Source organism: Pocillopora verrucosa, chromosome 13 (assembly GCF_036669915.1).
Source record: "Pocillopora verrucosa isolate sample1 chromosome 13, ASM3666991v2, whole genome shotgun sequence".
In the NCBI taxonomy this organism is placed as follows: Eukaryota; Metazoa; Cnidaria; class Anthozoa; order Scleractinia; family Pocilloporidae; genus Pocillopora; species Pocillopora verrucosa.
Genome location: NC_089324.1, coordinates 16199720 through 16226409, shown reverse-complemented (window position 1 = coordinate 16226409; position 26690 = coordinate 16199720). Strand labels below are relative to the sequence as shown.

Sequence of the window (26690 nt, the reverse complement as noted above, 5' to 3'; positions counted from 1 at the left end):
ATTTTTGTTTTAGAGTTTTACAGCTCTAAAAACTAAATTATCTTGTGATAACCCAAGTGACGCAGCATCACAGTTTCTTTAGAAACTTACCTCCTTTATTCATGTGACCTGGTAGATCAACTAAATAAAACGTGTGTTATTATGTCTATGATATTATAATCATATATCTTTTAATCAATCTACAGCCGGTTGTAACGGATCAAATCCCGCAGATTATGTTATTGAGAATATCATTAGAGAGAGTGGGCGTTTGATTAAATGAATGAGAATTTTCCGTGGGGAAATAAGTTCCTCTTAATTTTTTGAGCATGTTTTATCAGTGGCTGTACTGATAAGATAATTTGCTCACCATACTTAGTGATATTACACGGTGTATTTTGTTTATTGTTTATGTCGCCAACATGAAGCTTTAGAACGAGAACCGCTGCTGATTCATCTGAACACCGCTGGCTCTCGGTTACCCATTCGAAGAGGAAAATCATTTTTTTGCGGTTTTCCTCCTTTAATCTCATTCTGAACGGCAAGGAAAAACTGTCTTTCACGACGAAATCCTTAATGTTTGGTTTCTTGAAAACTCTCAGCCGTAATCCATCATTCTGTCGAGATTTATTTTTATAACTCCGCTGAGGAAAACAACAATATGGCTTCCGTTAGTAATCACGGAAACTCCATAGTCATTGAAGACGACAGCCAATTTCAGCAACAACTCAATCAAGCTGGGAACAGACTGGTCGTGGTAGATTTTAATGCATCTTGGTAAGATTATGGATCGCTGATTTACTACATCAGTTGTCACAATAGACTCAAATTACTTTATTTAAATACGTAAAGTTGTAGTTTGTACTTGTCTGATTCCTGGATCGAAGGTTCTGTCTTGCACAGGAAGTTTTTATTTTCATGGAAGATTCTCGATCGTCTTTCACCTATGCGCGATTAAAATTTTAAGCGCATTGTTTAGTTTTGCTTCAGTTTTTTTGTAATCAGTTTTCTGGTTTTCCGCTGTAACACTGAAATATGAAACAGACGAGCTAGTGGCTACGCACGAGTAACCTAAATTGATTTGTTTATGAGAACTGAATCACTAATGATTAGAATTCTAGTGATCGTGTTTGAAAGTACACCTTAGACAAAGAAATTTGTCATCTTTACTGAAATTGTTTCTCTTTAAGTGTGTTTAAAAACTTGAGATTTGAGTTTCTGAGACCCACCAGATCATTCACAGTTCAAGTTATCTATAAATTTCTAAGTTACTTTGGGTTGAAAACCACAAGTACAGGGCTCTCGATACAAGGCGGGGCCGGGTGATCGATCACTGCCAATAGCCGCCCATGTCTTGTTATTTGTGCTTTTGAAACTGTTCATTTCTTTTTCATTATTTTAAGCCTTTACTTTTGTTTGGGAGACGCCTTCCTCAGATCATAATGAGAAAACTAGTGACAAAAAATCCTAATGTATGATATGATCTCTTTTTGAAATTAATACTTATAAATTGTAAACAATGTATGGATATGCTTTGATATCTGTAGACATGCTCTGAGCAAATAAACCTGAAGGCAAACTTCCCTATCAAATTTTATCTGTCCATATTCAAAAGATTCAGAATATCATAAATGAAACAGCACATGGTTAGACTTGAACTATTGTTGAGTGTCTATTGGCTGTTTGTGCAATTATTTGAAAATATGTGTATGTGTTTTCTTTTATTGAAGCCTTCTTTTCCATTTTTTTGCTTGATCTTTTCAAGAAACCAAAGAAAAGCAACAAAGATGAAAAATGAATTTTTCAGTTTCCATCTTTATCTAAGGATGTTCCTGATTCATTAAATCTTGATGAAATTAGAAGATCCTCGCAGCTAAGAACACTACTGAAACTAGTAGTTGTAAGTAGGACCTGAAAAAAATTTCAGGCCCGTACGGGATTTGAACCCATGACCTCTGCGATACCGGTGCAGCGCTCTACCAATTGAGCTAACAAGCCAACTGGGAGCTGGTCAATGAACTGGGTACAAATAAACATCCGAGTGAATGAAGATTTAGATATATGAAAATTCACATATTTGCACTGCGGTGGAAAGATGAAATTAGAAGATCCTCGCAGCTAAGAACACTACTGAAACTAGTAGTTGTAAGTAGGACCTGAAAAAAATTTTTCAGGCCCGTACGGGATTTGAACCCATGACCTCTGCGATACCGGTGCAGCACTCTACCAATTGAGCTAACAAGCCAACTGGGAGCTGGTCAATGAACTGGGTACAAATAAACATCCGAGTGAATGAAGATTTAGATATATGAAAATTCACATATTTGCACTGCGGTGGAAAGATGAAATTAGAAGATCCTCGCAGCTAAGAACACTACTGAAACTAGTAGTTGTAAGTAGGACCTGAAAAAAATTTCAGGCCCGTACGGGATTTGAACCCATGACCTCTGCGATACCGGTGCAGCGCTCTACCAATTGAGCTAACAAGCCAACTGGGAGCTGGTCAATGAACTGGGTACAAATAAACATCCGAGTGAATGAAGATTTAGATATATGAAAATTCACATATTTGCACTGCGGTGGAAAGATGAAATTAGAAGATCCTCGCAGCTAAGAACACTACTGAAACTAGTAGTTGTAAGTAGGACCTGAAAAAAATTTCAGGCCCGTACGGGATTTGAACCCATGACCTCTGCGATACCGGTGCAGCGCTCTACCAATTGAGCTAACAAGCCAACTGGGAGCTGGTCACCTCTTGTTATATTTATTAGATCTTAGACTCTGGCAAGTTCTGTGATGATTAATTTTGTGATCTGTTCTGATTTGTTCATGTAGGTGTGGCCCATGCCGTATGATGGCCCCTGTGTTTTCAAATTTGAGTGTGAAATATTCAGCAGCTGTTTTTCTGACTGTTGATGTTGAGAAATGTCAGGTGAGCAATAAATGGAGTGTCATTCACTGTCTGATAATTTTTTTGCAGCATGCAAAGAGAAACAGATAATGAAGAAGGTTTGTCTATACAATCTCTGTACAGGCTTGCTAGTCACACATGCAGAAACCTTGTATATGGTTTACCTCTGCTGTGGATCTATTGACAGAGGATCAGACAGTAAAGTTACAATGTGTGTGATCATCATGCACAGGAGACTGAGTCCATTTCACACATTTTTCTTCAGGCAAAATACAAATTCCATTTGTGCCCCTTGAGTGATATGCTTTGGACTGTAAATGTCAACTTAAACCTTTTTACAGCCAAGACCTTATAGTTAATTCTCCCCTCTAGCTGCTACATATTTCCTCATAAATTAGTTACAAGAATTTGTTGTTAGATCAAGATAACAACCACCTGATAAGTTTGAGTATTCTCATTACCTGTTTGCTGAATAATCTATGGATATGATTGGGAGAAGTTACCTGTTAACCCTTTAACTACCCTGAGTGACCAAAACAGAATTTCTCCTTACAATGTCAATACAAAATCAAGAAGACAAGTGATGAGAACCAAGAAAAGTATCAATTAGGGGATTATAAGTTGATCCAATACCAAATTCTCAGAAGTAACTTCAGAATAATTGTATAGGAGACAGTAAGAAGAATTACTAATGAGATCTTGGGAGTTAAAGGTTTAGTCATGTCTAGGAGTTAAACAGGTCAAGCAAATGTCTTCTCCCTTGAGTTAAGAGGTACTGAAAGTAGGTATTACCTTTTTATTGGTGTTAATTGTCTTTTTGTTTATTTATTTTTTCTCTAGCGGACTGTTGTACAGCAGGGAATCAGTGCCATGCCAACATTCTTCTTCTTCAAGAACAGAAAGAAAGTGGATGAAATGCAGGGAGCGAACCCCAAAGGCCTGGAAGACAAAATCAATCAGTGGATTGGAGGCGCTGTGGAGACAATGGTACTTATGTCTTTATTAATTGTTTATTGCCAATTTTATTTGAAAGTCAGCAGGTAAAACACTAGTTTGTTTCTCAGCTGATACACAGGGCTGGGACAAGTCCAGGAGTGAGACAGGAGGGGGGGGGGGGGGTGGGGGGGGGTGAAGTAACCTTCTTTTGAACACAACAGGCTGGAACAAGTTGAAGGGAACAAGGGGGAGTAATAGTCTTGTATGCTGTGCTTTCCATCTTTCCTCAATTTTGATGCCAGCTGCTTACTCTTAAATTGAAAAACACTGCAAATTAATTCTGAAGCATTCTTGCAATTGTACATTTATTTTCCCTTTCTGCACTCTCCTCACCAGTCACCTTAACCCAACCTGCCCCCCCCCCCAACTTTTCTCCTGGGCTCTTGTTCCCTGCCCTCTCCTCTGTCCTCTAACTAGTTTTTACAGGTTTTTACATCAGAGACTGAGCTTCCGAAGATTTGTTGCAATCTGAAGTAAAACCTTCTTCTGATAGATTTGCAGGAACACATCTGGAGATCGCTAGGGTCCCACCTTATACTATTAACCCTGAACTTTTGGACTAGAAAAACTTGATGAATTCTGGAGAAGGGTAGTCACCCCCACCTAGAAGCTGTGATACCAACTTTCACATCATGCCATAGAGACTGGGATGAGCTACAGCACTGTAGCCTGCTTTGAATTTGTGTAATATTTGTCAGTGGTCTTCATCATTTTTTTGCTTGTACTTTATGTTATTAATGTGACTTTCCATGTTTTATTTCAGTCTGTGGATCCTAAGAGAGTTGCAACAGGTCGTAGCTGGGACTGTTTTGAACAGCTCCTGGACAACCCGCGGGAAGTCTTCATGGATGTGTCACAGCTTCTGCTTAGGTTTGCATCCAACATCATCAACAATCCTGATAATCCAAAGTACCGAGCCATTAAAGTCAGCAACAAGATTTTCCAGTCACGGCTTCTTCCAGTAAATGGAGCTGTGGAATGCCTCTTCACCATGGGATTCAAAGAGGTAGTACTGATCAAAACACTTGAGTTTCATCAGGGCTGTTGATATGTTTAAAGTAGGTGGCCATGTTATTGTGAGGCCATGTTGTTTCATAAGGTTATACCTTCTAGTTTCAAAGGCTACAATAAGTTTGGAAGGAGACCACAAAACCCAAAATCCTTGTTGTTTGGAAACTACTCAGTTAAAATTTCCCAGGCATTCCATAAAGTTTGGACCTGCCTTTGAAGAAATTCTAAATATTGAATTAAAAAAAAAGAGGTTACTGGTGAATTATGCATTCAGTTCCACTAAAAACTGGAAATTGGTTGTTGTGCTGATTTTGTGTATGGTATTTTGATAATTGTATGATTATTTTTAATAGCAATAATGGTAAGATTAGGCAAAAATAACTTGCTTAAGATGGCAATTAACAATTTGTATCTAATTTTGCAGAGAGGTGATCAACTAGTGTGCCCACAAGGTGAATCCTTAGAAAAGATGTTGATTCTTCAGGATGCGTTGAATGAAGAGAGAAGTCGTCATAGCAATGCACAGGAACTTGATCCTACTCCAACTCCAGCACCAGTCAACCAACCTCAAAGCAATGGTCCTTCCTGCGCACAACCAACTATTGTTTCCAGTCCAGCTGCTAATCCGTCGGTAATGATTTTGTCTTCTCTTCAAATAACCCCTTGTTAACAATAAGAAGAGGAAGGAGGCATGATGCCCCAGTTGTCCTTAAGATCAGGGGCACAGAACCAATCCCTGAATGATCATTTTGTTAGTGTTCCTTGATAAGATGCTTAATTCTTGCAGTGCTTTGTTAGCCTAGGATTATAAACAAGTTGCGTTGTCAAATGAATTGTCAAAGAAACCTGAATTCCATCCAGGAGAATCAGAAGTAGTCCAGAGTGCTCCATAATTAAAAGAATGTGATTCTAAGCAGTGGTAGATTCAGATAGTGGGTAGAGGTCATTCAGAGCACACCAACCCCCCACTCCTGTCATATCTTTGGGTTTTTACACTACTTTTCTGACACCAAAATTCTTGCAATAGAAAGAAGGCTTCTTACTTCTCAATTGGCTGATTTTATAGTAAAATTGAGACTAAAAATGGGGGACTGGGAGGGGAGTGTTGGTCGAGTAGTCTTGGACCCCTCCCCCATCAAAATTTCCCGTCCCTATTATGGTCCTGATTTCACTCTGTTTGAGTGAAGAGGGTTTAACATCAGCATGGTGTCCTAGGGTTCTTTACTTTCAAGAACAATCCTAATGAATAACTCTTTTCATTTTTTGTTATTATAGGACAAGGAAAGGGACTTTCTTTTGAGACTACATAGCTCGTTACAACATGTGCTTCTTTACGAAGATAAAGATTTGCAACGAAGAGCGCGGGAAATGATTCCCCTGGCTGAGTTAGAGAGGAGAGCTAAAGAAGCCAGCGAGAGAACTAAGCAGGGAGGGGATGGTGGGGTAGATGAAAGAGATTGCCTTGTGTTAGAACTTCTAAATTGGTTTAAAGGTAAATGTACAGAAATAACAAATTGTCAGCGGTCTAGCGTGGTCTGTACTCTTATCGACAGCTATATTCGTGATCACAGTGGTCAAAATGATGTGGAATTACGAGGCACAATCACAATCTTAACATCAAATGAAACGATTCTTTCAGTGCGTGACCATTGCGTGACACGTTGACGCGAGAAGCGTTGTTTGTACTCTTATTGACAACGCAAAATTGGCCAGTCAGATTGCGACTAATTTGCCAATCAGATTACAACCAATTGTGGTAGAATATGAATTTGCTTCATGTTCTATGTATCCGAGGTGGCATAGATCAGCTACAATGTAAATTGACAGCGTTTTCTTTCTTATGTTCCAGGTACTTTTTTCAAGTGGGTGGACAAACCTTCCTGCCCGTCATGTGGTTCTCTGACGTTCGCTATTGGTGTGGTTCCCCCGACACCTGAGGAAATGGCCTGGGGGGCTGGGAACGTGGAGAGTTATAAATGTGTTTACTGTGGAAAGGTTACAAGATTCCCGAGATACAATCACCCTGCAAAACTTTTAGGTGAGAATGTGCGACAACATCTTTCAGTCAACAATTCATTTTTATTGAACAAATAGATTCCCTGTTGTCGTATGTCTGTACAGCAATAGATCACAGATGGCGTCAAAATGCGGTACGAAAAAAAAAAAAGGCTTGCAAGGCGCAGCCGAGTGTGTCACTGAAATTCTTGTCATTGACTTTATGTTTTTATTCATTCATTTGTAGAAACACGCAGAGGCCGATGCGGTGAATGGGCCAATTGTTTCACATTATGCTGTCGAGCTATAGGATTTGAGGCGCGACACATTTTGGATTGGACAGATCACGTATGGACAGAAGTGTATTCTGAAGCTCAGCAGAGATGGCTGCATTGTGACTCCTGTGAAAACGCCTGCGATAAACCGCTGCTTTATGAGGCTGGCTGGGGAAAGAGACTCAGTTATATCATAGCGTTCTCTCATGAGCAGGTTAGTATGATAGCTGCAGTTGTAGATCATTCAACAATAGGAGTACTCGACATTTATTTTTCATGCTGTGCGTGTTTTAATTTGGATATAGGTTTTGGATGTGACATGGCGATACTCTGCCAAGCATGAGGAGGTGAAAAAGGCGAGAAATTTAGTGTCAGAAGCCTGGTTAGTGGAGACGTTAAACAGAATGACTGAAGAGGTGAGATTCAGCGTGGGTAAACATGCGACTGTGAAAGGAAGGAAAACGAGAGAAAATAAGTCATTCGCAAAAAGCGCGGGGAAAGGATCAGCGGTGAGAAACAGAGAAACCAATAGCTGGTCAAAAGCGCGGGAAAGTGAAGAACTGATGGTGATTGGTGAACTAAAAGCCTGTCGAAAACGCCAGAGATTGTGGGTAACGAATAACGGGCGAGAAAGGCGGGAAAACGAGTGACGGGTGAAAATGGCGGGAAAACGAATATTTGGCGTCGAAGACAGGAAAGCGAGTGACGGGCGAAAAAGGCGGGAAAATGTATAAAAGGAGAGAAAAGTCGGAATACGAATAACTGGCGTAAATGGCACGAAAACATGCAATATTCGAGTTAGTGGCTGGAATTAATTCGTTAAAAGAACTGTTGAAAATAAATGACAAAAAGCGCTCACTCCCTAGTTTCTGGGATTAATAAGTAACTTTAAAAGCAGGAAAAACAGCTGACCGTGACAGTCAAATTAGTGTACATAATTTGGCTTTTGGAAAAGACGAGGGGATGTACTGTAAGTGTCAATTTTAGAGCAGGCGCGGACATCTGCATCTGCTGAAATTTATGGGTTATCCTTCACCACCTCCTTGCCACCTTCACCAGCTTACTAAAATATATCGTTAATTTTTAGCATCAAAGAAACCTTAGTGAAGCTAGGCGAAAAGTTTTGGCGGAGCGTCAGGTGAAGGAATTGGTTGAGTTCTTTACCATAAAGTCTGTGCGTCATGATGAACTGCAGGGCCGAGTGTCAGGTTCTTTGGCCTGGAGGCTACTTCGAGGCGAAACAAAACAACAAGCAGATGAAGAGAAGGTGAATCATAAACTGCCTGCTTTCAGCCCTTTTCTGTTAGTGCAAAATTACACCCACCTCGAGAAGGAGACTGTAAAACGTAAGTTTGTTAGGATAGAAAATTACAGCTGAGGCAGGAATAGACAAAGAAGGAAGATGGATGGTCAAGGATGACGAAAAATAACTCAGATTGCAAATGATGATTGAAAAAAATTCGCAAGCGGAAATGTAGCTTCATCCACAGCCTTGTTTCCAGCTCCCCTGTCTTTCCTTCCCCAAGTTATCATGTATGTGTATTTTGAATAAGTTCTTCTGCTCAGTTGCTTGAAAGATGTTTCCTGTCTTTTCTTCTTCCCTTTTAGCACGAGCCTTATATTTATAAACCTACTGACGAGGAAATCAAGGAAAAAAGGTAGGAACAGAAATATCAACGTAATCGAAACGAGTCGTTTGGTGACAAAGTCCAACGGCTTTATCGCACGAGCCCGGGTTGAATTACCGCAAAGAGTGCTGACAATGTTCAATCGTGAAACGAGCCTGAGTTGGCCAACTGGACAATAATCTTCACTCCCCCCACCCCCACCCCTCTCCTTATTTTTGACTGTCGACCGCCAAATTACAAATTTCTTTCTCTCCACAGCCTTCCCCTGCCATTAAAATCAAAGATGGCGGTCATAATTTTTGTTTGGAAATTACTGAGCACTCTCTCGCCAAAATTACGTTTGCTCTACAAGCTAGACTAACAAAGGGGTCTGGTTCTTTAACCCTTTGTCGCCTAAGAGTGATTAGAATCGAATTTCTCTTTACAATATCACCCCTTAATCACACAATAAGGTCACGAGAATGAAGGAAATGATTACCAACTAAAGAGGCTCTTGATTGTTAAACAAATTCTTCTCGTCGGCACCGTAGGAAATGTATAGAGAACAGTATAGAGAATATGTATACTGATGTCAGGGTGTGGAGAGTAAATTTAAACCCTGGTTGGTTTCAGTTTCGCTGTATGGCTGAGGAGAAAGTGTGCGTCTTCAAGATCAGTCAGGGAGTGTATCGAAGCGAAGTAATTGTAACCCTCTTTCCTATCAACACTCAACTGAAAATTGACCCTATTCGCTTTTTTTCTCTCCTTGTAGACTACGCCTGTGCTTTAATTGCGTGATGAATAAATATTTCCGAGGTTATGATAGAGAGTTAGATCTTTCTGGTTGGCAGTCGAGAGTGGCTTCATTCAGTTCTATCACACGTAAAGTCGAGAGGGACTGGAAAATGGTAAGAGTGTGCGTTAACAAATCTTCGGTTATTGAAAAACTACTTTATTAACACAGGTTATTGCGAACATTTGACATCTAAAATCTAAGTTCTTTCACTACCCTTTCAGGTTTACCTGGCGCGAACAGAAACTGCTTCAACTGGCCACATAACCTGGCAAATAGATTTAAATTCCTGTGATCTTGTGATCGACAGTGTTACAATAATAGCTAGGAGCGACACTTTTCAGACTGGACGGGTGGACTGGAAACTAAGTGGGGATGAGGAGAATCAAGTAGAAATGCTATCAGGAGGTGTGTGTTCTCCTTACGTTATCTCTGAATCTACTCAATAGATGAGTAATGAGGTGGATTAAGGAAATCGTCACTGAAAGGAATTCTTCATTTGCAATTTAATATTTGTACTTTTGTGCGTTATTTATACAGTAAATCGTGAAATGTTCGACGCGCTCTCCAGTGGCGGGAAAATCAATAACTGCAGACGCGTCCTGCCATGAGTGGGGGATTTGCAACGTGTTCTGCAATGGCGGAAAAATTCAGGCGGAACGCTCCTTGCATAGGCGGGAAATTTATGACGGTTTTCATTTTCTTGCACTGAGTTACATTTTGGATAAAAAAAAAAGAAAAAGATGAAGAAAGACAAACTGCTAAAGCGCTATAAGTTCGTGAATTATGGTTTGTTTAAAATCAACAGTATGGTTTTTATTCAACATTCATCCTCTACCTTTCAATAGGCCAGGAATCCACCATAACGTCCGTACTCAGTGGCTCCAAAACTCTCAAATTGACGGCCACGATCAGTGGCGGGAAAGGAGACGTTGCTTGGCAACACGCTCAGATTTTCCGTCAGTCATTCAGCAGTCAAAGTGAATATCCCTTGGATATCTTAGTCTCTATGAAAGAACCTTCGCGTAATACTCATCTTTAAGGCTTGTGACCCTAGAGTTTGTTGCTACAGTAAAATCCTACTGAAATGAGCTTGTCGCACGAGCAAATTGTTAACAACACAGTTGTCAAACTCGAGCATGCGAAAGGGCATTAATCCAGGCCGTCCGTGTGTCAATTTCCCGCGCAAAATTTTAAAGGAAAACCTAAGAAACAACCGTGGTCTTGCAAAATAAGGAAAAGAAAATTTAAACGTTCATCGATATCTGTAATTGGGAAAAAAAGTAAGTGACTTATCGAACACAAAACCTTTTCAAATACGGATATCCCGTTGATTTTAGCTTTACCAAAATTACTCTGTCAACTCTAAGATATCAGTTGGCTGAAGTAAATCAGTTTTTTTTTTATAACGAACCCCGATATAACCAAGAAACTTCTTAAGACCAGCCATTCGTAAAAGCAATGTTTGAATGTCATAGAATGCTTTCGTTACTTGTCAAACCGAACGAGTTTTTTACAGTAGGGTTTTACTGTAGTTTACATTTACTGTAGCTTATATTTAACAGATAGCGGAAAACTTAGTTCATTACATTTTATAGGAGTCAAAATATTTAGTTGTCTAGTCGAATTTACTCGTTTTAAGAATTCATTCTCGATTTGTTCTTTGCATTTTCTGTCTGCATTTATTCGTAACTTCTGTGGCAGTTTCCAGACTCATTAATAGTAAGTAGATATGATGCAAGTACAGTAAGATTTAAATTCACCAGAGTGTAGAGCATAGTGAAGAAAAGAAATTAAATTCTTAACGTGAGGAACTTGTGATATGCATATGGTAGGTTAATTAAAATGAAGTTTAGAATAAAGTATGTGATTTAAAAAAATTTGCGTGGGGCTTATTTATCTTCGGCCATCCTCCTCGGTTTCCTTTTGGTAAAGGTAAATCGTTACCTTTTTCTTGTTTTATGTCTTACCGCACTGTAATTTTGTTGTATTCTTCAAGCTGTAGTTTTGCACGACACAAATTCGAATTGGCCTCGTTAGCGGTACGTCTTTTATCTCATCGAGCTAAGGTTTTGTCGGCAAAGGCTTGATAGGTGATGAACTAAACACTGGTCCCCAGTCCTTGAGCTACCTGGTTTGGCTACCCAAATGGACTATACCCTCTGAATCTTCGGTATTTCACTAGCCATGGGAAAACGTCAATAAAATGAGGCGATTATTTTAAACTGTTTAAAAAGTTCTTCCTACAAAAAATAGCTCGAAGTCATGTAAACTCCCTCAGTATTGGTCATGAAGTAAGGCGTGATATCGATGATATTCACTGTTTTGTGCTTCAGTGTGTAGATTGACGCAGATATCTGCCATGCACATCGGAGATTTTTCACAGGTAGCCATCTCACGTCTCTAGATTTAGTGATACATGTAGTCTACAGCAGCAAGGTGATCTAAAGCGAAACAAACAGACACGGCATGTTGTATGACCCGACACGTTGCTATTGCACTAAAAAAGAGTGAACGTGTTTACAAGCGACTTTTGAGGTGAAGCTCGAAGCAGAAACAATACGGTATTGTTTCCTTACTCGGAACTGGTTAGATCAAATGACCACCACAAACCGTATAATATCAAGCCAAGCTTTATTAATTATTCGATCTACAAGAAAAACATTTAGAATTCGCAATCAGAACAAAGGAAATCAAGTCGTAATCTCGTAGCTAAATTCAAAAACTTGAAACATTATAATCTAACACTTTTAAATCAATCTATAGAATTAATGTCAATCACGATTATTGTCATTGAGTAAATCTATAAACAAGAGGCAACGCCTATTTAATAGACGAAACAGGTAATAGCATTGAAGACCATTGAAGTGGACAAAAGTATTAAGTGAAATAAGGGGTACTGAAACTAAGTAGACAGCGGAAACGATTTATTGCCATTCCCCGCGCTGACTCGAAGTTGACATTTGACTTTAAACTAAAAAATATTGTATGTAAATAACGAGGCACGTGCAGTTTAAGTATAAGTATATAGATAGCAGTGCTTTCAATAGAACTCATTCGAAATAGGATTTTGTGAAGTTAGTCCATTTTAGGGTAGTCCATCTGAATAGTTCTTGGACCGGAGGTCAGTGTTTACTCCATCACCAGGCTTTGTAAGCCTTGGCTTTCATCTTACATTAACTTTACTACACCTTTAACAAAACAAAAGAAGCCGGTAGAAGACCGGTTGATGTTTAATCGAAATGTCACTGCATTGGGAGAGGCATATGCTGCCAGGGGTAAATGCTCAGCATTATTTCCCAGACTTACCTTGAGAGTACATCAAAAGTAGTAAATTCACTTATTTTACGACAGAAAACGTTAGAAATTATGACTTTAACTGCCTACCAAGCATGCTTCGTTAAGTAAGCGAGTCCACGCCCACGATTATCTGGGCCAGCAGTTTTGTGAAAGTTTCTAATGATATAAGTATGTCATGTATGAAGACTTATGTTGTACCGAATACACAGGTGCATTGTTGACGAAGATGATAAGGAATTTAATTTTTTGGCTGTTTAGATGGTAAAGTGTGAAGTTTTTTATGTCTTATTTGGTGAAGTAATTTTCTTATTGTAATGATAAGCTTTTTGTTGTTCCATTTCCATTTCCTTGAAATTCAATTAGCTTTTTTCTTGGTAGTTTCTCAGCCTTTGAAGTTTGACTATCTTTGGGTCTAGAGCGCAAATATACAGTAGTTTTACTTTGTTATCGTAGCTGGAAATGGAAATGTTTTCTTTGTACCCGTCATACCTTGTGATCTTTTTCTGAATGTTACAGGTTTTCCTATATTTCGTGATGATTTAGCATTCACATTGCGTAAACATTTGATATACGTGCAAATTATTTCACTTTCGAAGATTTTAGATTCGGATAATTTGTCATAATTCCAAATTTTCCTAAAAGAGGTCTACGTCATGTTTGGTGTTTATGTCAAATATATTTGCACGTTAAAATAAAGTATGATACAGATTTTAACCGTCACTGCTTAACAAAAAATTTTGTCACGGATAATTTTAAGTGTCTTCTATAAATTGCAAACATTCGTCGAATACAAGGTTAATTTGAAATATTAAGGTAAGGTAAAGGTCAAGCTTGAGCCATCCGATTCATCATGAGTAGTAACTTCTAACCAGACTTTGTTTTCTTTACACGATCTGATCGTAGGTAAAACAAGATGGACGTTGTAACTTTAGACCGTCTTCAAGCAGAGGTATGGTCCCTTAAATAATTTTTTGTTCTTGTTACTTCAAGAGTTATAACTTTGTGTTAAAATGGTTTAGTTGTGTTGTGGTAAAGTTTCCGCACAGCCACATACCGCATTATGCATTTAGTTCTTGGATAGAGAAAACAATGACAAAAACAATACATTGCCGCTGGGAAAACAGATTTGTTTAACAATAGTATGGGGCTGTGCGGAAATTTTACCAAACCAAATTTAACCAGAATTAAACCAGGGAAGTTCAAAAGTGGGACAATTGTATAGAGGATATAAATGAAGACTGAAATTACTGGTTATTACTTACATACAGTCAAACCTGTATCAAGAGGCATGGTTTTAAGCAATCACTCTGTACTAAGCAATTGGTTTTCAAAGTCCTGAAAGTTTTACCCAATAATTACAGCAATTTTCACCTTTGTTGACCCTTTAATACCTAAGAGTGACAATGTTAAAATTTCTTCTTCCAATATCACCCCTGAATAAAAGGTTTAAGGCACAGGAATAAAGTTCTCCCTGTTAACATCTTAGGAAATGTATAGAGAGCAGTATAGAGAATATGCATACTGATCTTAGGGTGTAAAGGGTGAAGCAGTCATAGTCTACTAAGTCCCAACGACCTGTTTCTATTGTCCTTCACTAGTATTCAATAATCTTTTTGATAAAACTTAATCAATATTTATCTCCGGAAATCGATGTTGGTGGTATTTTTTAGTGTTTTTTTTGCATATTGAGTGTTCAATTATGGTATAAAATGATTATCATTTCTTGGTAATACCCTATTCTGTGGAACTCATATGAAGCCATTACCCAGCCATTGCCAGTGGATGATTGCATCATACTCAATTTCTGTAAATGTTGCATTTGTGATACTCTGACATATGTACATTAAAAAAATTTTATGTTCTTTAAAAACAGAATGAAAGATACTTTTTAGCAAGGCTTTGGAGCCAGGATGAAGTGGTTCAACTCTATGAACAACCAAGCTTACAGCAGCAAGCTCTTGACTTGATGCCAGTATCTGCAATGAGAAAAGAGGCAAGAAAGGAAAGCGAACAAACGGGAAAGGATGAAAGGGATTGTTTAATGGGTCAAGTCAACAAATGGTTTTATGGTATGTACACATAGCCTTTGGAATATGATTAGTATTCATATTTTACACACTGTTTTCGAAACATTTCTTATGGTACTAACAGGGTGAATTTGTTTGACTATCAGGAGCTTCTTAAATTCAGGTGATCATTCCCTTGATTGACATGAGACCCAAAGTTTATATCTGATTCAAGTGTGAGGAGATATTAGAACTCAGTCACTATGAAAGGTTAAAGGAAATATTCTTCAAGACTGAGTTGGTAAATAGCTCAGGCACTCAAAATGCCTCTAGAGTTTCTTGTAATATCTGAAGAGTTCTCCAATCTGATGCCTCACGAGTGTCCAACAACAGGCATTCTCTTTGTTTTGTAAAAATCCATATTAAGGCTGTCTTTAGATCAGATAATTTGCTTAGTCAACAGATTCACATCCATCCCAAAGATGCAAAAATCCTTGAACATGATGTGACAGAACATCACAAGAGGCTTTTTAGAGTTAGGGTTGTGTTTCTCTTCTTTAAACAAGGATGCCACTAAGTAAAGGAAACTGCTTCATTGCTCTTAGATAAATTTGACTCATACATCATGTTTGAATTTAGGTTCATTTTTTAGCTGGCTGGATAAACCAAAGTGCTCACGGTGTGGCACAGTAACAAAAAACATAGGAACACTTCCCCCCACAATAGAAGAACAAAAGTGGTTAGTTGGACCTGTAGAGGGATACAAATGCCCTTACTGTGGGACAGATGAAAGATTCCCAAGATACAATCATCCAGCAAAGTTGTTAGGTATGTAAGTATAAAAATGTGTGGGTTAAAGAGTGAATCGCACCTCTTATGAAAAATTGGGATCACACGTGTGTCATACCACTTTGAATCACACATGTGATCAAATGTGAGATTACACATCTTTGTTTTTGCATGGGACTTAACCATCAAGCATTAATCCACGAGTGAAAAATTTTAAAATGATTAGATTTTATATTTTAGTGGTGTTATTCTTTAATATTTTAAGCAAGGCAGGTGAAAGGAATTTTCAAACTGACAGAGTAATCCTTTTATGTGTTATGTCAGTATCTGAGAAACTGCATCCCTACCCCTCCCCAAGCTCAACATTAACCCTTTAACTCCCAGAGGTGATTCACATAAAACTTCTCCCTACAATATCCATACAATCTTCAGCAAACAGGTAATGAGAATATTCAAACTTATCCGGTAGAAGCTGCTATCTTGATCTAGCACCAAGTTCTCATAACTAATTTACAAGGAAATGTGTAGCAGCTACAGGGGAGAATTAACAATCAGATCTTGGGAGTTAAAGGGTTAACCCTTCCTTGTTATCAGGTGATTGTTGTCAGATTGGGTGAGGGGTAAGTGTGCAGTTGCTCAGATACTGACATTGATCCTTTAAAAAATATAGTTCCTTAACCCTTTACACCTAAACATCAGTAAGTAAATTCTCCATACTGTTCTCTATACATTTCCTAAGGTACTGGTAAGGAGAATTTGTTTAATGATCAAGAGGTTCTTCAGTTGATTATCATTTCCTTTATTCTCCTGACCTTAATGTTTGATTCAGGAGTGACTTTGAAAGGAGAAATTAGATGCTAATAACCCTCAGGGATTAAAGTGTTAGTAGTGACATGCTTCCAAGATTTTTGGCCTAACTGGATAAACATGCATGAACTCAGTACCAATGCAGTGCTAAAGAAATATAAACTTGAAAATTGGATAAGTCATGGACTAAGAATTATACATTTTTGAAAGGCCTGCATGTTGTAATATACAATTAACTTCCCTCAGAAACCCGTCGTGGCAGATGTGGTGAACATGCAAACTGTCAGGCCTTGCTGCTTCGCTCCATGGGTTTTGATGTTCGTCATGTCACTGATTGGACAGATCATGTATGGGTGGAAGTTTATTCTTATAAGGAGCAGAAATGGGTTACTTGTGATAGAGATTACTTTAGCCGTGAGAGGGAAGGAAAGAAATTGAGTTATATGGTGGCAGTATCTAATGAAGAGGTATACCGATATATGTTGCATGTATTGCAATGAAAAGAAATTAGTAATGTTGCACTTTTTGTAATAGTAACTTTCCCTCCCGAGATTTCTCTCCTCACTGTCTGTTACACAATTCTTATGATGTTAGTTCAGAGAATTAGCATTGGACTAAGTTTTAACCCCCTAACTGATATTTTTCTTTGTTCTCATCACTTGTCTGCTTGATTTTGTATCGGCATTGTTAGGAGAAATTCTGTCTTGATCACCAATGAGAGTTAAAAGGTGAATTAAACTGATGAACAGAATGTTCAACTTAGAATCAGCAGTTTTTACTGTTACATGTTTTGAATTTAATTTTGCTGCAGGAGTGTCATCATTTTCATTATTTTAAGCTTTTAGTTTTCTTTTCTACACATTGTTGTTACTTTTCAGTGTACAATAAATTGCAAATTCTGATTCTTTTCCCCCCTTCAGACTGTGGATGTGACATGGAGATATTCAACCAAACAGAATGAAGTCATGCAGCGAAGATTACATGTCAGCGAGGAATGGCTGGCAAGAGCATTAGCATTTCTAAATTACCAGGTCGGTTGCTCCTTTCAACCATCTTGCTGGGAATAATCACTACAAGGCTGTGACTAGCACAAAATTTTCCATGTCTTACCAAATTTGGACCATCAGGGCCTGTGCCTTGTCAGTCAACTCAGAGTGAAGCTTCAATTAAACTAAGGGAATTTTTCATCAACTGTGTACTTACCCCTTCCCTAATCCAACATTAAAACTACTCGTTATCAGTTGACTATGGTGGGGTTAGGGGAGGGGTTGGTGCCTAGTGCTCAGAAACAGACATGGATGTCCTTTTGACAGGTTAAATGTGAACTGACCAATCACAATAAAGCTTAGCACGCACACACACACACAAAAAAATATTTCTCAATTTCATAAATGTTTCTGATGTTCATAGTTATCTTACAAAAAGTATATCTGTTAACCTAATAACTAGTTACTTTTCTGACTCATGGATATTAAACATGGCTATAATCACTGTTTTAATATTGTCTGTTTATAATTTTTATAGAAGCAACAAAAACTCTCCCCTGCAAGGCGTGAAACACTCAGGGAACGTTCAGCTCTGGAATTGGCTGAGTTCCTTTCAAACTATCAGAAACAACTTGAACCCAAGGTAAATTAAACTATTCTTTCTGTGTGACATATTTCTTTATCAAAGATAGGGCTCCATTCCACAAACACAAGTTTTGGTCTCACCAGAACAATGTTTTCCCAGTTTGTAGCTGTTGCTTCTGTTCAAGCCTTCACGTCCCAACATCAGTATGCATATTCTCCATACTGTTCTCTATACATTTCCCAATGGGCTGACAAGGAGAATTTGTTTTACTATCAAGAGCTACTTTAGTTGCTGATCATTTCCCTTATTCTCACAACATGAGCTAATGGATATGGCGCTATAGAAATCCTTCATTGTTGTTATTGTTATTATTTTGCCTGTAAATGGGATTATAACCTTTTTGGTCAGAGTGAGATCCTTTGCTTTTTTGTCTTTGATTTTTTTTAACTCTTATGAACAGCTTTAGAGTTCTTTTTTAACTGCCTTTTGTTTTACTTTACATTACAGCACACGCCTTATACATTTACACCCACTGATGAAGAAATCAACAGCAAAAGGTAGTTTTTAACCTTATATAAACATGATTTACATTTTAAGGAATTTTTCTTGAACTCTTTGATCTGATTATTTAAACAAAATTTGCCTTTTTTTTTTTAAAAAAAACTGCATCCTATTCAATCCTTGATTTAGCTGGACCTTTTATCTGTACATTTATTTTTGTGAACAGTGTCAAGAAGACTGAAAGCTTACAGTAGAAGGACATTTATTTAACCCTTTGACTCCCATGAGTGACCAAGACAGAATTTCTCCTTACAATATCAATACAATATCAACCAGATAAATGATGAGAATAAAAAAAATTTCAATTTGGGGATAATTAGTTGGTCCAATACAAAATTCTCTGAACTAAAATTAAAAGAACTGTATGGTTGACAGTAAGGAGAATTACTAATTTGATCTGGGAGTTAAAGGGTTAATTAAATTAACCCTCCTATGGAGAAAGCCTGAAGTTCACTGATTGTGTAAAACTGTGGTTTGGGTTAGAACTTCTGTGAATAACTGGCCCTTTGTATTTAATTTAGTTACCTCTGAAAAAAAGATTTTGTAATTCTTCCTGCTTCCTTCTGTGAAATCTCTTCTACATTAGTACATACATAGAATTTGGTGTTTTATCAAAATAACACCCTTAAGCTAATAACTTAGTATTTCTTTGCATTTTCTTTTTTCCCAAAAATTTGTTTCTCTGCATACATGAACCAACTTTTACTCTCAATTTTTCCCCCAAGTCCTCAATTACTGAAAAATTTATCGACACATTCATAAGTGTCAGCTGGATGATGTACCCATCATCTTCTTTCCTGATGTGAACAATGTCACCTAGGATTGTTTATCTCCAGGCATGCTTTGGTAAAACCCTTAGAAAACATGAAACTGGCTGAGAATCTAAATTATGAATTTTCCTTTTTAAGGTTACAGGTGCAGTATTGTTGTGCAAGTGACAAATACCGCAGGGGACCCAAAATGGAGACATTCTTGCAAGGTTGGAAGTCTGGGGCAGCAGCTGTGAAGTCAGTCTTCAGGAAATATGAACATGATTGGACAACAGTGAGTTTAATATCATATTTGTTGCATGAGAAATGCAGGTGTTATAGTCCACTTACAAGCAGAGTGACAGAATCTAACTTGAAGAATCTCCCCTTTTACTCTTTTTACTCCTAATTATCTTCCTGTCAATCATCACCCTTCCTTCTTCCCCTGTCTTCTTTGCGTTTCTTTTTTATTTTCTTTCCTCCCTTTCTTCATGTTGTTACTTTATGCACTCCTCCTTCCCCTATTGCTCTTCTGGCTACTTTACCACCTCTTTCTGCATTTGTTTCTGCTCCAAAAGCTTTTCTTCTTTTTCTTCTCCTCCTCCTCTTCCCCCTGCCCTTACTTCTCCATGTTTTCATCTCCATCTGTACCCCTTCTGTACCCCTTCTGTACCCCTTCTGTACCCCTTCTGTACCCCATCTTTACCCCTTCTGTGCCCCATCTTTACCCCTTCTGTGCCCCATCTTTACCCCTTCTGTACCCCATCTTTACCCCTTCTGTACCCCATCTTTACCCCCTCTGTACCCCTTCTACTGTTTTTCTTGCTTTATACTATCCCTTTCGTCTTCCTCTATCTTCTCTTTTCAGCATTATCATTATCTTAAAGCAATTATCATAAAAACCCATGCAGGTACTCAACTATCTTCGTTCTCGTGGAGTGAAAGAAGCTGATCTAACAACATTAAGGAAAGGAAATGTAAGTAGACTGATGTAAGTGATTAGTATCTTATTTCTCGTTGCAATGTTACCCCTGAATCAAATGTCTAAGAACCAAGAATAAAGGAAGTGATCACCAACTTAAGAAGCTCTTGTTTGTTAAACAAAGTCTCCTTGTTAGGAATAAGCTTTAGAACCTTTTCAGTCAGATCCATATGACAAAACTTTGATCAAGATCTTACTCAACATTTGTTAATGTGGATATGAGACATTGTACCCAAGATCTCATTTTTTTGATATTATTGTATGATCTGTGAAAAAAATCTTTACCAGGATAAAAGTAATTTATTTCTCATAATTACCACATGAGAGCAAGAGCATGAAGAGAGTGAGGGAAATGTTTTTGTAATTTTTTTTTACAGGCCTTCCTCTCTCGTCTTCCTTCTTCGCCAACTGGTTTGGTTTCATGGGCAATGGATTTCTCTACCTCTGGTTTGGTGATCGACACTATCACCATAATAACTCATTGTGTGACCATGGAAAGTGGAAAGGTAGACTGGAAACTAGAGGGAGATGATGAGGTCGTAGAGAATCTGAGCTTCAGCAGTCAGCGTGGTATGTGTTATTTACTGTCAAACTCAGAAAACCATGAGCACCTGAGATACATGTATGGTTGGAATGTTTATTTTGTCTTGTATGTCACGGCTGTTTCTTACTATATTCTTGAGCTATGTCAAAGCAGAATTCTGTGAACTTACACCTTGTGGAAATGTTAATCATTAAGTTTGTTGAAATTAATAATTATTTATTGACTCACTGCTAAATTATTAATGCAAAATATTCAATTGGAGTTGTCTTTTGAGAACACCAAATGTTTCCATCATTTCCTTGGAAATGGTATCTAAAAGTATGCAATAATGATTCAACAGTTTGTGATCTTTTTTGACGTGGAAAGTTACCATGCCAATGAAATAGCTTCTTATGAACATCCATAATTTTAGCGTAAGGTTCCCATACCTCAAGAGTGAGTTTAGTTTCCCCCTGTAAATTGCAATCAGCTCATCAAATTTTACTGATCTGAAAAGTCTAATAAACGATACCTTAGTTGCAGAGCTCCCGAAATTTTTTTTATGTTCTTGAGCTAATTGAAAAATATTCAAATGCCTTTTTAGCGACTTAGTATGTTCCATTAAGTTTGCTTTTGTTTGTTTATTATGATTTCTAGATCACAAATCACACACGACTTCATCCCTCAGAGGCTGCAAGACTCTCAAACTGACAGCTGCCCTCAGCGGAGGAAGAGGCAAGTTGGCTTGGAAACATGCTCAGCTTTGCAGCCAGCCAATTGACAGCGAAGGAGACTCTTCCTTAGATATTGCTGTTACACTAAAGGAGTCAACAGCTTAGGATGTGTGTAACAAGTTTTAAAACGAGTAGTCTTAAGGCCACTGAACCTCTGTAATTTTTACCATAAATTATACAGTACCATCTAGGTGCGATTTTGAAGGTATGAAGCATAATTTTCATGGCTATACTGCCATTTTACTACTTTCAGGGTCGGCCTTAATAAGCTAGAGGAAAGAAATATTTATTGTGGTTTTCACATTTCAACGGGGTAAATAAGTTAAATAGCTCTAATTTATATTTAATAGTATAGTTTGATCGTCCGGGTGAGTGTAGTCCTGAGAAGGACTGTTGTCGGTAATGGTGACTGACGTTTCGACAACCTGAGCGGAAGTCGTCGTCAGAGTCAAGTGAAAGGTTGTTGTCAGTCGAATGTACTTAGTCCGGCTTGTGTAAATTGATAAGTCAGTTTTGCCGTGATATTATTGGCTGTAAGACCCAAGTGGCGTAGGTCAGTCGTGATTGGTCGGTTTGGATCCGTTAATGAAGTTAGGTCGTTCTGTTCGGTTCGTTTGTAATGTTAATTACATTACAACGTTAATTACATTACGTTAATTACACCCGGACGATCAAACTACACTATTACATGTTACCACCGGGTTCAAACCATTTACAGCTATAATTTAATAAGCTGATTTAAATAGAAAAATTGTTGATATTGACAAAATGATGTTGTGGATACATTTGGGATTGTTAGCAGGCTAACTTACAGAATGAACAAATTTTTATAAGCAGATTTATTTTTCGGGATTTTATCAGTTATATAGGTATTGGCGGATATTCATTCAAATGTTTGTTATGAATTTTTTTCTCGGTCTGAGAAAGCGGAATTGCTTTGTTTATTGTACAAAGCGGCATTCTTTAGATAAGGTAATAACTTATTTGTAAATGGAAAAGGATCGCGGTATGTGAATTCAAAAGTGAACGAATTTTGAGGGAGTTAAAACGGATTTAGTTATCAACTGCAAATTGTAATGTTTTTTAAGGAGATCAATGATTGTAGAAATTTTCTATAAATATTCTCCCGAAATGTTTTAATTCTTATCAGCTTTGCATTGTAATAAGCAAGTACGAGGTATAAATAAAGGTATAATAAACGTTGATTTTGTTCTGTGGTTTCATCTTGCAAGCATGTTCATGGTATTGATACGCATGTTCTTTATACAGCCAGCCGCTGCCTCCTGGACTCTTTCATCTTCAGAGCCCGTCAATGCCAGTAAAGTCTGATGGGATCAGATAAGGAAAAAGGATTATTTTAGAATTAAGCACGTGTACAATGATGTTCCACATAAAGAACTATGAAACACACAAGTCTGAAGAACGTTCCTGAGTTGAATACGAGGAATTGTTAATTAACCGTGAAAATTCCTGATCGGGCATTTACCAATGAGATAAAGGGAGTACGTTTCTAAAGAAACTGTGGTGCTGCGTCGGTGGGAGAGTATAACAGGGTAATTTAGTGTTATCAATTGAGTTGAAAACGTAAACCTTTCGAGCGTTAGCCCTTCGTCAGAGCGATACATGACAAAGGACTAACTCTCGAAACGTCAGCCTCTAAACTCTTAACAGTGGCCAATATACGTTTTCAACTTAATTGATAACACTAAATTGAACAATGAGAGACTTGTATGCTGTAACGTGGTCTAAAGTGCTTTTTTTTACGTCGCATGAAATGCGAAATTAGACTGCAACGTTAATTAAGGTGTTAGAGACGTGCAAATGCCATACTATTGGTTGAACAGTGACAAACCCTGAAAAATACAAAAATTTGCTTTACCTGCAGTGCGTCATGTTGATGAATAATAAAACAGTTATATGGGTCACGTGACAGTCTTTCCAGCGCGCAAGCGATCGCTCGCTTTACCGCTACGTCAGAGGATCGTTTGAGGCTGTCAGCGAGAGGAACGACCGCTGATGAGAAGGACTTCACATTCTTGTCCAATCCACTGCAACTGAAAGAGTGCCAAACAAGACTACTTATCAACTCTACTTTTACCAATGATGCCTTTCGGTTGGTGACTGTTTGAAAATGTCGCAGTCTCATCGTTTGTCACGTTTGTCACGCTTGTCACACTTTCCGTCTCGGTGTTGTGTGACCAAGAATGTCACTCTGTGCCTTGTTTGTTACTACTTACGTTGCTATCGCCTCTGCCACCCATTGCTTTAACTCTTCGTCTTTCTGAAAGGTAAGGATCCTAAAAATTATTCCAGCGATAATTTAGGGTCAGGGTCATGATCGATTGCTATACTGCAGTCTTCGTCAAGTAATTCGGTCGAAGTATATGCGCCGCTATTTAAATGGCTAATTTTCATTGACACCTTTCTCCTTAGCGCAGAGTAAGAAAACGGCTAAGGAGGGTAGACCCTCTCTTCCTAGACCAAGCCCTCTTTGCTTTGTCAAAGGGGCAGCTCTCGTGCGATTTTTATGCAGAATTTATTGTCAAACCTTTATATACTGACCGTGTACACCAGTGATACGAGAAGAGGTACCACTTCGTAATCGGTCAGGATGGACAAGTTCTCTCGATCTCTGCCAATGCTGATTATTGCTTTGTTTACACTTATTAGCACCTGAGGGAGGAAAAATACTTTTACTTTTCCAAAAAAGACTGATTAAAAATATCTTAGGTTAGGGTGAATTTTTAACAAGATTTAGCCCGGGTTGGGACTATCTTAGCCAGTTCCTGGCAGAAAAATTAATCCTAGGGTCCGAGTGTATTTTAAAATGAATACCGATCAATTACCTCCTTATCGTCGGATCTCAGTAGACTGGTAATGAGTTCTAGACCTCCGACGAATGAGCGCACCATTTCTGCTGACTCCTAGAGGACAGATAAGGACATGTTAACCACTGAGGAGACATATTGTTTCCTAATTCATGCGTTGGGCCATGAAAAAAATGCCGCTGACTCCAAAAAACAATTTTCCTACAATTCTGTTTCCACCCTTTGAAACATGGGTTTTAGAGGTAGCTGCAGTGTTTGGGAGTGAAATTTCAGCAGTATTGAATTTTATCAAATTTCAATTCTCAATCGCGGGTGAAAAGTAAAGAACTTTGAGCCCATCGAATCGAGGGAAATTATTGAACAAGCTCTCGCGAGAAAAACCTGGTATGAACAATTCATATTGAATTCAGGTTGCATTTGATTGGTTGAGTATGGACAAAACAAACCAATTACAGAACGTGGAATATCAGAGAAAAATTCTTCATCACGATGGACACTCAAGCTAACTATTAATAAACGACTCTGTCTAACCTCTTTTTTCACAACACACTCACTGATGGCCTCTGCCGCAGCTGCTACAACCTGGGAAAACAAATTCTCTTTGTCAGTATTATAGGAATGTCTAGAGAAGAGAATACGGATATTGATGTTGCATGCAAACATCGTATAGATACTGTTATTGTCGGTTACTGTGTGAAATTAAAAGAAGATACGTTGTGCGAGAAAGCTCTGGGAGTAAATCGATTGATTTGCAAAGATAAAAAAGATGGCAATCGGCAGGTAGGTCCGTAGCTTATTAACGGTCTTTATTTTTAGATTCTAAACAGTAAAACTCAACCAATTACGTCTGAGTCGGGAAACTTCAATAAGGACCAAAGAAGCCGTAATCCGTCTGTTTGAAGAATTGTACTGCAACAAAGTTACAAAATATATTAGTCAAGAGAAACCAAAAATGACTACATGAAACTGGAATGAAAATTGAGGTAACACGGCTTTTAACAACAGCAACAATAACTTACAAACCTTCTACAGGATTCCTCTTTAGCACAAATCGCGAGGAGCCTGGTAGCGTTAATTTGTACGGCACGTTCCGTGATGCTCAGCGCTCGCACAACAACTGGGATGACTTTATCCTCCTTGAGTGTCAGAACTGTCCGTTTACTGTACGCAAACTCGTGCATAGCACCCATAGTATTAGCCAAGACCTGGTGAGTTAAAAAGAGGTGTCAGAGTTCTTTACAAGTGAACGAAAAAAGGAATCCTACAAAGCATTGGTGCACTGTTTATATGAGTTACTCCGCTCCATGATTGGTCACTAAAATTTCGCGTCATTCTCTCAACCAATCAGTAGCTGTATGATATTTTCCTCTGTTGTGATTGGCTCTTGTAAAAATAAATACAACACAATTTTGATGCAGTTATATTCAATAATATGACTTTTCAACTATCACAATATTTTGTACCTCGTTAGTTTGCTCTGGAGTCTTCAACAATAGGATCAAAGCTTTGACTGCACCAAATTGCTCAAGCCTGAGATCGAAAAAAATTAATAGTATCAAAAGAAAACACCTCTTACTGAGGGGAATTTGATGTCAGTTCTTTTAATAAAAGCGTAACGTGACCTTTAACTGTTTTTTATTTAGGAATTTTTTTTCAGTTATTCTGGTTATGCGCTCCGAGTAAAATAAAAGCTTAAGAGGGCTCAATAATTGATACTTTGAAAAATAAACTTGGAAATACACAGTAAAAAAAATTCCACATGCAACGATCGGATGCTTATGGCAGCTCAAATGGCAGAGCAGCCTGCTACGAAATTGGAATTGACTGGAGTTCGATTCCTCACATAAGAGGACTGAGATTTTTTGTTTGCACTTCGGTTCGTTTCCTGTCCATTGCAAAAATTGAATTCCTCTTTCTGTGTCTTCCTTTACCTTCTGACGTTGTTTTTGTTCAATGCGCACTTCCAAAGGGCGCCGACCGTGGCCGCAAGGAGTTGCGTGTTCTCAGAGGACCTGGATCCCATCGTTATTTGGACGAGCAGTTCCAGGCCACCAAAGCGGAAAATCAGTTCGCGAGTGGAATCATCTTCGGCGCACTATAAAATGGGAAAGTTAAAGGAAAATCATGTTTTGACATTAGACTGAGTCCAAAAGTTTCAGCAGCTTGTGTAGTATAATCGTCTTGCTTTAAGGTGTAGAGAAAAAACTATTGGTGACTCAAGTTTTGACAACCTAAGCAGAAGTCATTTGTCGGAGTCGGAAGGCAATGGCTG

The 26690-nt window shown here is 38.2% G+C and overlaps 3 protein-coding genes across 9 annotated transcripts in view; 2 read left to right on the top strand and 1 right to left on the bottom strand.

Annotated features, from left to right (window-relative positions):
• The first annotated feature begins 421 nt into the window (after window positions 1-421).
• On the top strand, window positions 422-11437 carry LOC131794826 (peptide-N(4)-(N-acetyl-beta-glucosaminyl)asparagine amidase-like). Its single transcript, XM_059112394.2, has 14 exons — window positions 422-756; window positions 2815-2911; window positions 3731-3877; window positions 4650-4892; window positions 5322-5528; window positions 6173-6389; window positions 6747-6935; window positions 7140-7381; window positions 7473-7583; window positions 8255-8434; window positions 8776-8825; window positions 9547-9682; window positions 9792-9975; window positions 10416-11437. The coding sequence occupies exons 1-14, from the start codon at window positions 641-643 to the stop codon at window positions 10607-10609; spliced, it is 2313 nt and encodes a 770-aa protein (XP_058968377.2). The 5' UTR covers window positions 422-640; the 3' UTR covers window positions 10610-11437.
• Window positions 11438-13074: 1637 nt separating this feature from the next.
• On the top strand, window positions 13075-22795 carry LOC131794893 (peptide-N(4)-(N-acetyl-beta-glucosaminyl)asparagine amidase). Its single transcript, XM_059112466.2, has 12 exons — window positions 13075-13128; window positions 13771-13816; window positions 14741-14936; window positions 15513-15701; window positions 16716-16936; window positions 17390-17500; window positions 17994-18098; window positions 18549-18598; window positions 19511-19646; window positions 20263-20328; window positions 20711-20903; window positions 21514-22795. The coding sequence occupies exons 2-12, from the start codon at window positions 13781-13783 to the stop codon at window positions 21693-21695; spliced, it is 1485 nt and encodes a 494-aa protein (XP_058968449.2). The 5' UTR covers window positions 13075-13128; window positions 13771-13780; the 3' UTR covers window positions 21696-22795.
• Window positions 22775-26690, bottom strand: part of LOC131794858 (outer dynein arm-docking complex subunit 2) — a 22900-nt gene continuing 18984 nt past the window's right edge. For all 7 annotated transcript variants that reach the window (XM_066160261.1, XM_066160260.1, XM_066160262.1 and 4 more), the window contains 10 exons: window positions 26350-26513; window positions 25882-25948; window positions 25442-25623; window positions 25264-25327; window positions 24950-25000; window positions 24437-24514; window positions 24153-24263; window positions 23828-23871; window positions 23470-23644; window positions 22775-22915 (listed from right to left, as the gene is read on the bottom strand). In XM_066160261.1, coding sequence (XP_066016358.1) covers window positions 22811-22915; window positions 23470-23644; window positions 23828-23871; window positions 24153-24263; window positions 24437-24514; window positions 24950-25000; window positions 25264-25327; window positions 25442-25623; window positions 25882-25948; window positions 26350-26513 — 1041 coding nt within the window. In that variant the 3' untranslated portion in view covers window positions 22775-22810. The remainder of the gene's footprint in view (window positions 22916-23469; window positions 23645-23827; window positions 23872-24152; window positions 24264-24436; window positions 24515-24949; window positions 25001-25263; window positions 25328-25441; window positions 25624-25881; window positions 25949-26349; window positions 26514-26690) is intronic.